This window comes from Pterocles gutturalis, unplaced genomic scaffold (assembly GCF_000699245.1).
Source record: "Pterocles gutturalis isolate BGI_N339 unplaced genomic scaffold, ASM69924v1 scaffold15545, whole genome shotgun sequence".
In the NCBI taxonomy this organism is placed as follows: domain Eukaryota; kingdom Metazoa; phylum Chordata; class Aves; order Pterocliformes; family Pteroclidae; genus Pterocles; species Pterocles gutturalis.
This window is the reverse complement of record NW_010144028.1, coordinates 74,696-87,737: the sequence shown is the minus strand read 5'-3', so window position 1 is coordinate 87,737 and position 13,042 is coordinate 74,696. Positions and strand designations below refer to the sequence as shown.

Genomic DNA, 13,042 nt, shown 5'->3' with positions numbered 1-13,042 from the left:
GCAGAGTTGAGAGCATGTGACACGTTGAGGCAAATGGTACATGCAGGTAGATAATTTAAAATTAATAAATAGAAAGCTATTCAGAAAGAACTGTAAAAATGATGAAGAGGTTGTAGGAACTGATTTATGAGGCAAGAACAGAAGCTGGGTATGTATAGCTTGGTTAAAGTGATAGAATGAACATAACTGTCTTAAATACGTGCACGAACAGTCAGAGAGCAGCTTTTTGTGAATTCAGGATTGTGGAATAGACAAAAGTAGTGTTTTAGGGCTGCCAAGATAATGAGAAGGTAGAACTAAGGAACAAAGTTGTTAAGATTTCTGAAAAACTGGAAGGTAAATAGAAACTGATTGTTAAGGATAAATTTCAGTATATATTCAGCTTTGTTAGACTGTAGGATTGATCAGTCTATTGTGTTGATGGATTATTTCATGTATTTATATTTGGGTTTGTGAAAGCACTACAGGAGGACGAGAAGCTGTTCTTTATTGGAAGAAGGTGTATGACTTAAAAAAAAAAAAGTACTTTTTACCTTGAATATCAATGTTCCGTGAGAGAGCAGCATGTAATCTGTGGACAAATCTTGTTATTGTGCATTACTAATTTTTCCTTGACATTTATTATACGCAGAAATACAGATGCAGTCTAGATACACTAGTCACACCTTTCCTTTGATTTAATAGAATGTCAAGTGAATTGCCTCAAAAAGGCTTGCAGTTGTGTTAAATGATGGTTTTATGACTCAATAGGGTTTCAGTACATCACTCACCGTAATGAAAAACAGTGCCTAACTAATTAAAATTGCATCTATCAGCTGTTACAATTACAGTTATTAGCATCATTCTTACATGACTTAAGTAGAAGGGAAACTTGAAAAATCTTGATTTTGCCTTTCCATCATAAATGGGTTTCTGATTCTTCATTCTTTAGTACTTAAGAGATACCAAATATGGTGATATAATTGCTTAGGTTACTTTTTCATAGGCTAAAGGAAATAAAATTCTTAGTTTGAAACAATAAGTAAGTGAAGTGGGTTGACCTTGGCTAGCTGCCAGGTGCCCATCAAGCTGCTTTGTCACTCCCACTCCTCAACAAGACAGGGGAGAAGAAACAATGACAAGCTTATGGGTCGTGATGTACGTAATGGCACTGGTAATAAAATAGTAATTTAATGTCGTGAAAAACAACGTAATGCTGCTTCTGTTCCTGACCTCCACTCCCAAAGGTCAGGGTGCTGTGTACTACAGATTAAAATCCTGCTTCTGGAAGAATCTTGGAAAGCTTGTTTGCAGTAAGTCCTTTTTCAGAAGGACATGTACCCATTCAAGATCTTCCATTGAAAGATAACCAAACAACAGGTATGTTCACCGTTAGCTGTCATGGCTGGGGAGGGTTGGGTCAGCAACTCTCTCCTTCCTTTGTGCTCTGACCACTGTTCTTGGTGGAACTTCAGGGAAACTGAATGAATTCCTCAGTAGCTGATACTGATAAAGGAAATGTGAGTAAAGACATTATTGACTCATGATTATAGTGGTTACAGTAATATGGATGCATGTATTAGAAATGAAATAGTAAGGACTTGAGACTCCAAATTTCATTTTTTTTAATTGCAGTTAAACTTTGACTATGTTATCAAAGGGGAAAGCATTAAATCACCATTTCAATTTCATAGCCAAAAGCAAAGCAATAAAAATAAAATTTCATACTAAGTGTTGAGGCAGGAATTAGGGTTGCAAGTAAAGAGTATTTTTTATGATCATCTGTTGGATTCCTCCCCCACCACCCCTTTTTACTGTTCCTCTTGTTTAGCTCACCTCAGGCTATGCCTAAGGAATGCAGTATCATTGCAATCTCCAAACCAGAAATGCCTCTTTCAGTAACTAGTGCTATAAATCACACCTGATTACCATGTTTGCTTAGATGAGAAACACATCTTGCACTTTTCAGTTATGTCAATTAAGGTTATGTTTATAGGGAAAAATATTTATAATATCTAAAATTAGGCATTTTTCTTCTGCTAATGTTTGCTTGTTTATTTATTTTTACATTATAGATTAGATTAAATTTAAAAAGGCACAAGCAATAAGACTAGATTGTGTAGCAAGGATGTAGAACAAAGAAAGGCGTTCAGCATGGCTTAGAGGGATACTAGGAAAGGAACTGTTTTGCAATGATCTATAATTTTCTTATCTGAATACAATATTTGGCTCTAACCCTCTGTGGAACCTGATTAGCAGGGAGTAGTCTGGACCCACGAAAATAAAATCAGTAAATTCTCTGTCTTGTTAAACCACCTGGTTGGGCTTGTGGAGGGATATAGTTGCCAACTTAGCAATGGTGAGGAGTCTACCACTGCGAGTTCAATGTTCCCATGTGGATTTTTCAGCAGAATTGGGTAGAGGAGCAAGATGTGATGGAAACAGATGAATAATGAATGCTTGAAAAGATGTTAAGAGAGAACATTTAGAAAAATGTGAGTAGTGTTGTGAAGGCCATATCTAGAGAAGAAAGGGCACAGCGAGTGTTTACCAACGTGGGACAATATTTTTCCATTACCTGTGTGCTGCTTTGTGCTGCCCAAATGATCATTGAGGGAAAAAATCGGTTTAGTGTGAAAATGGTGGAATATTAATTTTGTATGATTATTTGCTACTAACATAGCACATCTCATTTATAATAATAGCATATATTAAAATTCATCATAAAACACAAGACCAGTGGTTTTCCAGGGACTATAGGTATTTTTAGACGTGGTAAAGATAGCCCACCCCCCCAAAAAAAAACACCCCATGTGTTTTTCATCAGCATTTAATTTTTCAGACAGATACTCTGTCCTTCAAAATGCCACAGCAAAAGGTTGCTGTGGGCACAGGGATTCTAGATCAATTATACGGGTAGCTTTCTACAATTTATCATTTGAAGATAGCATCTGTGTGGATTTGAAGGAGTAAGCCAGTCAATATCGCAGGACATGGATAGAAAATATCGCAGGACATGGATAGAAGGAGACAAACTGGGTAAGAGTGTAAGGGATAAAAATAGAACAGTGAAGCAAAAATTTTAGGCGATGGTATAAGACAGACCAGGTGTTTAATATATTTGTTCTCAGTATAGCAGCATGAAGAAAGAACTGTGCGTTTTGATACAGTAATCCATTGTTCACCCTTAGCCATTAGTAAAATCACATAGAAGGGATTGAAAAGGTAAGGTGTGAGCTGAATGAAAATGGATGTAGTTATTTCGGTGTATCATATTGCTTGACTAATGTAGGTGAATGGAAGATTAGAGGCTCCCCTCACCTCTTCCCTTCCCCTCCCCTCTTTCCCCCCATATAAGCATCCACTGGTATCTCTAAGAATGCTTAGAAAGATTAAAATTAACAGCAGGTAAATCTACTATAGGAATCGGACATTCTTTTTCAACAGAAGTATCCATTTTATCAGTGCTTACTCGGATCCGAAAGGAGTTTCTTTCGTAAGTGAAATCAAAGCCAAAGCAAGCACGGCTTTGGAAGTACGTTTATGTAATCAGTAAACTAGAGGCAATCTTTCTAGGGAACAGAGCTATTTTGATAAGAATGAACTGATTATATTGCTTTGTTTTCTAATGGGCTGTAATATATTTGGGAACAGTAGTAGCATAACCTTTTATTTGATGTCGACTTATGTAATGGTAACTCTTACAGCCAAGCATGAAGCAGTTAGATTTAGAATGAAATCTCGTACATTAAGAGCCTTGAGAGAAGAAAAATGGGTGAAAGCATAGTACTAAATACTAAGGGAAAGTAGTCCAGTTAGATTTATTATGCATAACTCTTGCTACTCCTGTCCCTGTAGCAGTTTGTTGAGGTTTGTGTTGTGGGTTCTAGCGGTTAACTCCCTCTGTCCCAGGTAGGCAAATGGTATTGCACTGATGAGCACCATTTATGCAAGGGAGTAGACTTGGCAGATATTCACATTTTTGTTCATCTGTATGGATTCATTGGAGGAGCATGGTGCAGATCAGACCCTTGTCATCATACTCTGGGTTGTAGCAAGGGAGTAGTGGAGAATAGTGTCAGATTTTAAAGCTCGCAGTTGCCCGGAGATGTGCTGTGCTGACAGACTGTGACAGTATAGCTCACAATTTATGATTTGGCTTATCAAATCATCCTTGGTGGCAAAATTGTCCCACATACGCCTTGTGACGAGCCTTGTTTTCTTATCATCTTCTCCCCAACAGCTAGGAGATTCCCAAAACTTCTCCTGCTTTAAGGAAAGATATATAGGATGCGTAGGGAGGGAGGAATGTCATCATTTTTTCATAGCCTGCTACAGGATGGAAAGAGCCAGTGGCTTTTCATGTTCTGTGTAATGTTTCATTTCTGATGAACTGCCAAACGTGGTTACTGTGCTGAAGTTAAAAGTATTTTCTTTATTGCGATACATGTCACTATGCCTGTGGAAGCATTTATTACATTTCCAAGGATGAACCTTGAGTACCCCAACATTTTACTTATCACATCTGTACGAGTTTTTATTTATTCCAGAACTGGTGTTTGGAGTAAAGCTTTAAGAAAACTTCTATTCTGAGAAGGGTAGCATGTACAAATATGGTTATTTCCTAACTTAGAATCTAAGTTCGTTACGTAGTCCTGTTCTCCAGGGATACAGCGATAGGTCTCTAAGCCATGAAATCCCCTGGGTGCTCTCAGCCAAAGGGTGGGCAACTTCTGCTGTTGTAGGCTTGCTCCTACAAAGTTCTGAGAGCCAACAGCTCCTTTAGCACTAGCACCAGTTTGTTTGGGATTAACTCCATTTTGGTTGGAGTGGGCTCATTATAGTCAGAAGCAGTCACATCTTACTCTTTACTCTCCAGAGGCATTAATACAGCTCGAGGCGACATGAAAGTGTTCTTTGCTTTTTTCTGATAGACATCAGGTCATTTCCTTGAAATATAGAATTCTTTCTTGAAGTAGCTGCTGGTATTCCTGAATATGTTAAAATACCTGGAGTTGATGAAGAACCTCTCTGCCATAATATCCATGAGAGGATGTGATGAATGTTGCTCAGAATCTACAAATCCCTTATAGCAGAGTGTCCTCAAAGACATTGATCTGCTTTAATTGGGTTCAAGAGGCCAGAGTAGCTGGGGAGCAGGTACTGTCTTGAGTAAAAGTTCCGAATCCTGCTGGCCAGACAGACTCTGAAACTGAAGAGTAGCTTGCTCATTATAGAGACTCTCATAAGCTATTTAGTGGAAGAGCAAATTAAGCGGCATCTTTAAAGAGAAGTCTTTACACACACTCAGGCACACTGTTTAGTAGTCGGTTCTGCTGCCGTGCATTCTAAATACAAATATCAGTATAGTTTCAAAGAATAATTAGAAAGAAAAAAATTAAAAGGCTTGAATAATCCTGGATAAAGCAATCTGGATTTCAGTTAAGTTCTAAACATCACAGTGGCTGCTATTGTACAAGAAGAATCTTCACTTCTTTTTTTGGCGTGTTTGAGAAAATAACTGAGCTGCTGCCGTTAGCCAAAACCTGTTCCCCCAAATGTTTCATTCTGCTTTTTGTGATTATTTTTAATCTGTGTTCTTTAAGCTGCATTATCATATGTGAATTCTGGCTGCATATTTTTTAAAATAACTTATTTGCAACTGTCAGAGATACCTTATGAATAAGTTATCAACCATCCCTAAGAGCTGTAGCTGCAAACATTAAAAAAAAAAAAAGTGATATTTATAATTCTGTGAACATTTTGTATTAATGTATTTATCAAATGAATGCATTCACTTAGGGTTAGGAAAACAGGCTCCTTTCTGTTAAAAACAACACTGCGTTACTTGTATTTTCTTTAATGCTAATACATCAGTGGCAGCTTTCTAACTGATTTAAATGATCTTTTATGAAAAGTTCAATTTAAATAAATTGTTTTTATCCTAAGAGATCTCAAGGCTCTCGAGGACCATTCCCCCAAACCAACCACTCAGACATTTAATAATGCGTTGTAAATTGCCAGCATAATGACAGAAAGCACCAGGGAGAGTGGAACTGGAAATTTTCAGTTTTCCTTAGAGAGCAGCAGAATTTAGTAGAATAGTAAAAGGAAAATCCTCTCACTTAAAGTGACACTAGATAGTCTGGACAGCAAGCTTTAAAGAGTCCGGTGCTGTCTTTCATTACAGGATTGTCATATTTTGAGGAATGATGAGCCAAATGACTGTGTGTCACTGCTGTGTGGCAAAAAGCGTGTAGGTGCTAAGCAGGTAGCTCCACCAAAATGCTTTTCTTGTGTTTTATCCCAGTGCACTCATAGCCTTACTGGGTGCACTGGCGCAAATAATAAAGATAGTACATGGGTACTTCCCTACAAGTTCATGTATGATGTTTAGAACTGTGAGGAGTAATGGTGATAACTGATTAGCTATATAGGGCAGGCGTGTACTGCAGTAAAGAGAGTTCTGTATAGGCAGTGAATCTTATTTTGCTAACTGTTAAAGAAACGCTTGGAGCCAGCAGAATAGCACTCGCTTACCAAAGCAACCCACCTTGCAACATAATGGTCCTTACTGAAAAGCTGAAGCCCAAATGACTTTGTTGTTGCAAAGAGCCAGCCTAGGTAAATGGAAGCTGGTGATATGTGAATGATCATTATGCTGTGTCAAGTCTCATTTTAAAGACCATAAGTATACCTGTTTGAAAGAAAAACAAACTACTTCACCAGTCTAGAGAGAAACATAAATCACGTATTTTTATCATCTCAAAAGACCACTAGAAGATGAGTTCTAATATTTCAAGTGCGACAAGCAATCTATACATATGAATCACAATTTGAGTTCCATTACAACTGAGCTGATACATACCACTCTGTGCTTTATGGATTTTACTCTAACAATATTAAGTAAAAACGCAAAGCTTTTTGTGATGAATACCTAACCTTTTACAAGAATTTGTAGAATTGTGGTCCAGAACAACAGCTTTAGCACTGCCCTACAGGCTTTAACAAGAAAATACTATTGGCAGGTTTGACCTCTCAGTATTATTTTCTGTAAAGGAAAAGTGTGTATTAGTAGAAGGTTAATACTGTAAAGGTAAAAGAAAATGTGAAATAGTGAAAGAGTTTATGGAAAATGCGCCAAGAAATATTGAGAAGAGAGTTAAATAAATGAGCTAAGTTTGAATAGAGGGATCTTTTGTTCCTTCTGCTTCCTGTGTTAGGCCCAGTCTTTTTCTTCCTGGACTCAAGGACTTCTGCAGCAGCCCAGTGGCAGTTGTTCTCAATTCCCCTATTCACAGTCAAGTCATCATTTGAAGTCCTTGGTCTCCTTTTGAGAAATTCTCCAACAGTGATATTTTCATATAGATTGTGAATTTTCTTTTTATCTCTGGGTATTCTTGTATTTGGTGTTACAGTAATGTGGGCCTTGCTTGCAGAATCAAAGTTCAAATTCCTTTACCTCTGAGACTTTTAATCTTCTCGCTTCCCTTTGGGGAAGAAAGAGGAGGAGTATTGTCCAGTGAATTCAGCAAGGAAGCTGGAGCTAGAGGGTATGGCGTAAGGTTAATTTTCAGGTGAATTGGTTGCTGTTTTGACATTCTTGCTTTCTTTTCAGACATCTTTTTGTTCCTCTCCCTTTTATGCTCAAAAATTATTAGATATGCAAGAAAAAACTCCTCAAAGCTATGCTCCAAAAGCCTATTAAAAAGAGGCTGCAAGCAGAACAGTGTGAACAGACGTCAACACCTGAGTGTTTCCCAAGTGGCTCTAGCACTTGGTGGTATGATAACAAGACATGTGGGAGGATTTTTCTTGGCTTTTATCTTCCGTATATTGATGCTCCCGACTTTTAAAAATTCATTTTATCAAGTGGCACTGCAACAGAAACAACAGAAATGTGGAAATGAGATAGTTCAAGGTGTTTGCAGGGGTATACAAAGTCTTTTGCCTCCAGGCCATAATTTCTAATTCAACCCAAGTTGTCAGCAATCAGAGATCGCTGCCAACTGACAGCTGTTTGGTGGCCAACACAAAGTGGTTTAGCAAGTAGTTCCTACTAGACAGATGTCTGTAGTATAGGAAGTGTGAGTATAGCTGGCATGTGTTTCATTTTCAGACTGGAAAACGGGGGTGTATCGACTGCAGCTGCTTTGGTTTAGAGGTTAAACAGGATACCTGAATTTAGGCGAGCAAGAACCCAGTATGTGCACAAATTCCCCCCCTTCTGGAGTTAAATCCTGCCGTTATGGTACTAGCCCCTAACACTGCCTTTGTGGCTGCGTGAGCGCTGTGTGGTGAGGGAGAAGGGAGCCTGTAGCTGGGTCTCTACAGGGAGCTGTGTGGAGCGATGGGGTACGAGACCACGCTGTGGGGTGACCACCCGCTGAGGAAGTTCTTCAGTCGTGTTTTCAATGAATACCTTTCTGCAGTGTGAGCAATCAACAACAAGGAGAAAGGTGTGTGTGTGGGGGGGAATGTGTCTGATTCATCTTTCTTTGTGTGGACATATGTAACACTAGAATTAATCTTTTGAAAGCCATGAATTACTGTATGTAAAATCTGTGCTACTAAGCAGAAAACCGCTCCTGCTGAGAAAAAAATAAAGAGAATTCTTCTGTATAATATCTGGTTTTGTGGGGGAGTAAGGAGGAAGACTTTGAGGTTTACAATATCCCAGAGCTCTGGGATATTTAAACAGGCAAGTAAATGATAGGTTTGATTCACTATTGTGACAACAGTTTTGAATTTTGGATTTGCAGCAGCAGTTGAGCTTGCTCAAGCAAACAGAGATAATGGGTCAAGTTGCTACCACTCCTTCCCATTGGGATGATGGCAGGCTGACAATGGGCTTAGGTGGCTGGCTCAATCTTCTGCTTGTGTGGGATGTGGAAGTAACAGAGCGATGGTCAGTAACTCCTGCAGCAGAAGTGTGTTTGAGGGATAGGGTGTCAGAGCACTTGGGTGGATCTGGAGGGCTGGAATACTTGCTGATCAACTCCGCAGTTGAGTCTGCTACGTTGCCCTGACAAACATTGCCATGCCGTGTCTTTCCAGCACTGCAACTCATAATGCTGTACAGTTACTGTGCCTTCATGCTTTAGTTTACTGATGAGACAGAGTTAGGATTTTCAGTGTTGCTTACTTCTGATGCTGTTTTGTGTGTTTGAAAAATCAGCATTAGTTTTTGTCTTTTAATGTTATCATAGGAAAAAAGCAAAATGCCTTACTTATCCAGAGTTAAAAAAATGCGGGATTTAATGAAGAACAGTGGAAGGGAACCCATTACTGTGATACAGGAGATTTACCTCTATTTTAGGGTATACTTTTCTACTATATTGGCCTTGTTCTTTAATGCTAGAGTTAAACCAGTTTGCCTTTGGAGTTGTAAATGGAAATTATTTTCTCTTATTCTAATATTGTGTCATTTTATTCATTTCAGTGAGCCTGACTGTGACTTTCCTCTGCAGATATTGATGAGTGCGCTGCCAAGATGCATTATTGTCACGCCAATACTGTGTGCGTTAACCTGCCTGGATCCTATCGTTGTGACTGTGTCATGGGATATGTCCGTGTGGATGATTTCTCCTGTACAGGTAAGCTCTTAGGTATGCAGCCATAATAGTGTTATGCTCTGTGTTATGTGTCTTGCTTAGCTTCTAATTAGTCCCTGTGCCAAGCCAAATGCCAGCTGGCCTTCTGCTGGCATAAAATGTAGGCACAAGTGAGATAGGTAAATGTAATGTTCACAGACCTCCTTTTACCTTTGGCTTCTCTAAGCAATGAGTCACTGAAATAATTGTGTTACTTGCAAAAAGCAAGCCCTTATCTACAGCAGAAACAGGAAGCATTTTCAAAATGGATCAGTGTTTTAATTCTGTGAAAAATATTATATTGAAGTTTATTGTTTAGAAGAAGTCCTAGAATTTAAATGTTAATCTGCAGTTTATATGCTAATCCGAATTACAATATGGGTAGAGAAGAGGAAGTAAGAAAACCTCATGATTTTGACAGGTTATCCCATAAGCCCTTCACTTCTGTCCCATGTGGTTTCTGGAGTAGCATACAGTTTTGAATCTAACGCACCTTTCAGATCAAGTCCTTCTGCAGAGTGTTGTTGGAAAAGCTGTGCCTAAAGCATAGAAAAAATGCAGTGTTCTAAGAAATCTCTATTTCAAGGGAAAAAGAACCCAGCAGCCCCCTTCTGCTCTTCCCTTCCCCTCCCCTATCTGTGAAAGGCAACTCAACTGCAGAAATTTCCTGCTATGGTTAGAACAAACGTTCAAATTGTTTGCTATCACTAAAATTGATGCCTTTAGATTTTTGCTCCTGGAGTTTACCTGTCAGGTTCAAGGTGGTGTAGTTGACCCCATAATAATTCTAATAATGCAGCAGGTTTCACAACGGTGAAGTGGCAATCTCAAAGGGCAGGTTATTGGCCTCTCATCCAGAACCACTGTGTGTATTTGAAAAAAGACCTGAATAGAAGCTTTTAGGCAGCCAATTGCTAATACAGTCAGTCTTTGAAAGACAGTGCTATTTCTGCAATCTAATCTACTCTCTTTTCCTCCTTTTCCTTTTTGGTGAACTAAATTAACATTCAAGAAAGAAACATTGATATTTTTGCTGTGGCACTTGAACTTTCAAAGTACTGTGCAGGGTCTTGGATGTTCACAGAGGTCAGTAAACAAATGTTGCCGCCATTCCCGTGATGGCCTGCAGTTTGTGAATTGCTAAGACGTGTCTGCTGGCTAAAAACCCAAATCTGGGTCAGTAGGCAGTGAAGGTAGGTTTGTGGTGGAATAGTTTTCAGATTTTGGGGAAGAGCCCTCTTTAGATCTTCCTGTCCTAAAGGATATCATTAGTGAGTATCTTGCCTAGCACTGCATAGTTTTTAAAGGAACATTATGAAATTATTAATTGGGTTATGTGTCACCATTTATTATGTAGCAGATGTTCAGCACAACAGGTATGGCTGGGGATAAAGACCTCAGGCAGATCTAAACCCTCCTGATTTTACTTGGCACTGATACATTGATATACACTGCTTCGGAGTCCACTCTGTCCTCTACATGCTGAGGACAGCCCATTGTCCTACGAGCTGCGTCTTGGTTTGTGTGCTTGTCTTCTCACTGCACTGTGTCTTCAGGGCAAGAGTTGGGCGTTGGTCCTAAGCCAACCTGAGTGGATGACACTGTGACTGTATTAACTCAGCAGGCTCTAAATACTCTTATGCTGGTCTCTCCTTTCCTGAGGTCTGTACGTGTGAAGTGCTAAAAGGCAGGACAAGACCTAGCTCCTGGTGTCAAGCAATACTCTTTGGTTTGAACTGCAGAAAACAGCATCCAAGTTCCTAGAACAGTGAAGGGAAATGTTGTTTAGTTCCAGGTGCCTTGAAATGCAGAAACACTTGAAACAAAGTCCCTCAGTGGGCTGTTGGGCAAGTTCAGCAGCAGGTAATTTATGTACCAGTGGGTATTGCCTGCAGCACAGAGCATTTCTTTGCTCTGCAGGACCAGTCAACAGAAGACTGGAAGAGTATCGAGTCAATCCAGCAAAAACCGGAGTGATTCCATATCGATGACTGATACTCAACGCAGGTCTTGTCTCAAAAACCATGAACTCAGTAGAAAGCTTTCAGTTGCATTTGTTTTGGCTGTAGAGAAGTCCCAGAGAGAGATAACTAGTGCACTCCTGCTGTAGGAGTTTATAATAATACGTTCGTAATAGTACCAAAAATGATGACTCTTTCGTACTGTGAGAATGCTGCGCTAACGTGGGTAAGGCAGCTTCTCAATGCTCCCTGGAAGGCTGGTGAGTATTTAATTGCTGTTTTGGAAGAGGGGAAGCTGAGGCACAGAGAGTTGGAGCATCTTGCTCAAATTCACGCTGAGACAATGGTAATATTGGAGGGAAAATTAGACAAGGGAAAAACAGAGACTTACACCAAAAAGGATTCAGTGAAGAGTGAGGTTAATTTTTCTAAGTGTTGATAATGATAGCAGTCCATTGAAACACAGTGTTCCTAGGCCCTGAGTAACCACCTGACCTTCATGTCGTAAATCTTCTCCTTCCTCTTTCCATGCACTTTTGTAACATCTTTTGTTACTTTGGAGTTGAATTATTCCCCAGTCCTCTAATTTTAAATGCCGTGTTACATTCTTTTGTTCCTGACTTCACCTTCATTTACTGGGTTTAACTGCAGCAATTTTTACATTCCTTCCTTTAAAAAAATGCCGGGGGGGAAACTGCATATTATTTGCTCTTAAGTGCTTTCAATCTGAGAAAAAAAATGTACTAAAAATGTAATATTTATAGTGATTTAAATTCCTGACTGGTAAATAGTTTAATTAAACATCTTTGTGCTTTCCTGTGCTCTAGGCATGGAAGTGTTGCTAATTTGTCCAGAGTAGTTGGTAATCCTTTCAACTCCTTTTGACACATTGATTTTCTGCAACTTTATTAATACTAAAATTAATTAAACAGCTGACTGCAAATCATGCTGATAGTTGTATTTCTTGACTTAAGCATAATTAGCATTTTTACATTATTTCTTAGCTGCAGCCTTTTGTTCTGGTATATATGCTATCATAAAAATTTAGTATTTCAAATTGTTTTGCATATGCATGTTCATGTTTATGCATAAACTTAAGCACTAAGCTCATGCTTAAAAATAATAATATTGACTTTAATACTTATTCAAGACCTATGAATGAAGCTGTTTGTCTAAACAACACGCAGGGGCAAGCTTTTCAACATTGTCTGGTCAGTATTTGCCCTGAGCTCTCTTATGGCAGGATTTCTCCTTGATACAATAGGACTAAATCCATTTCTATGGCCCACAAATTCTTGATTTCTTTTGTAAATCCAGCAATTACTACAAACAGTCCATGAGGTGAGAGGTGGAATGAGAGCCACCACACTAATTTCTTAGTGAGAACATGCTATCTGTAAAGCATGCAGTGGCTGCAGGATCGATGTCAGTGGCTGGAAGCGAAAAGCTCTCATGTTTTAGTCATCTGCTTCCACAGTAAGTGTTCATGCCTTCAGGAGGGTAACTTGG

The 13,042-nt window shown here is 39.1% G+C and overlaps 1 protein-coding gene across 1 annotated transcript in view; it reads left to right on the top strand.

Moving 5' to 3' along the window:
- Positions 1–13,042, top strand: part of LOC104470153 (protein kinase C-binding protein NELL1-like) — a gene marked incomplete at its 3' end in the record, with an annotated part of 171,189 nt that overhangs the window by 98,983 nt on the left and 59,164 nt on the right. Inside the window, exon 13 of the mRNA XM_010084976.1 lies at positions 9,450–9,575. Within this exon, the coding sequence (XP_010083278.1) occupies positions 9,450–9,575 (126 nt within the window). The remainder of the gene's footprint in view (positions 1–9,449; positions 9,576–13,042) is intronic.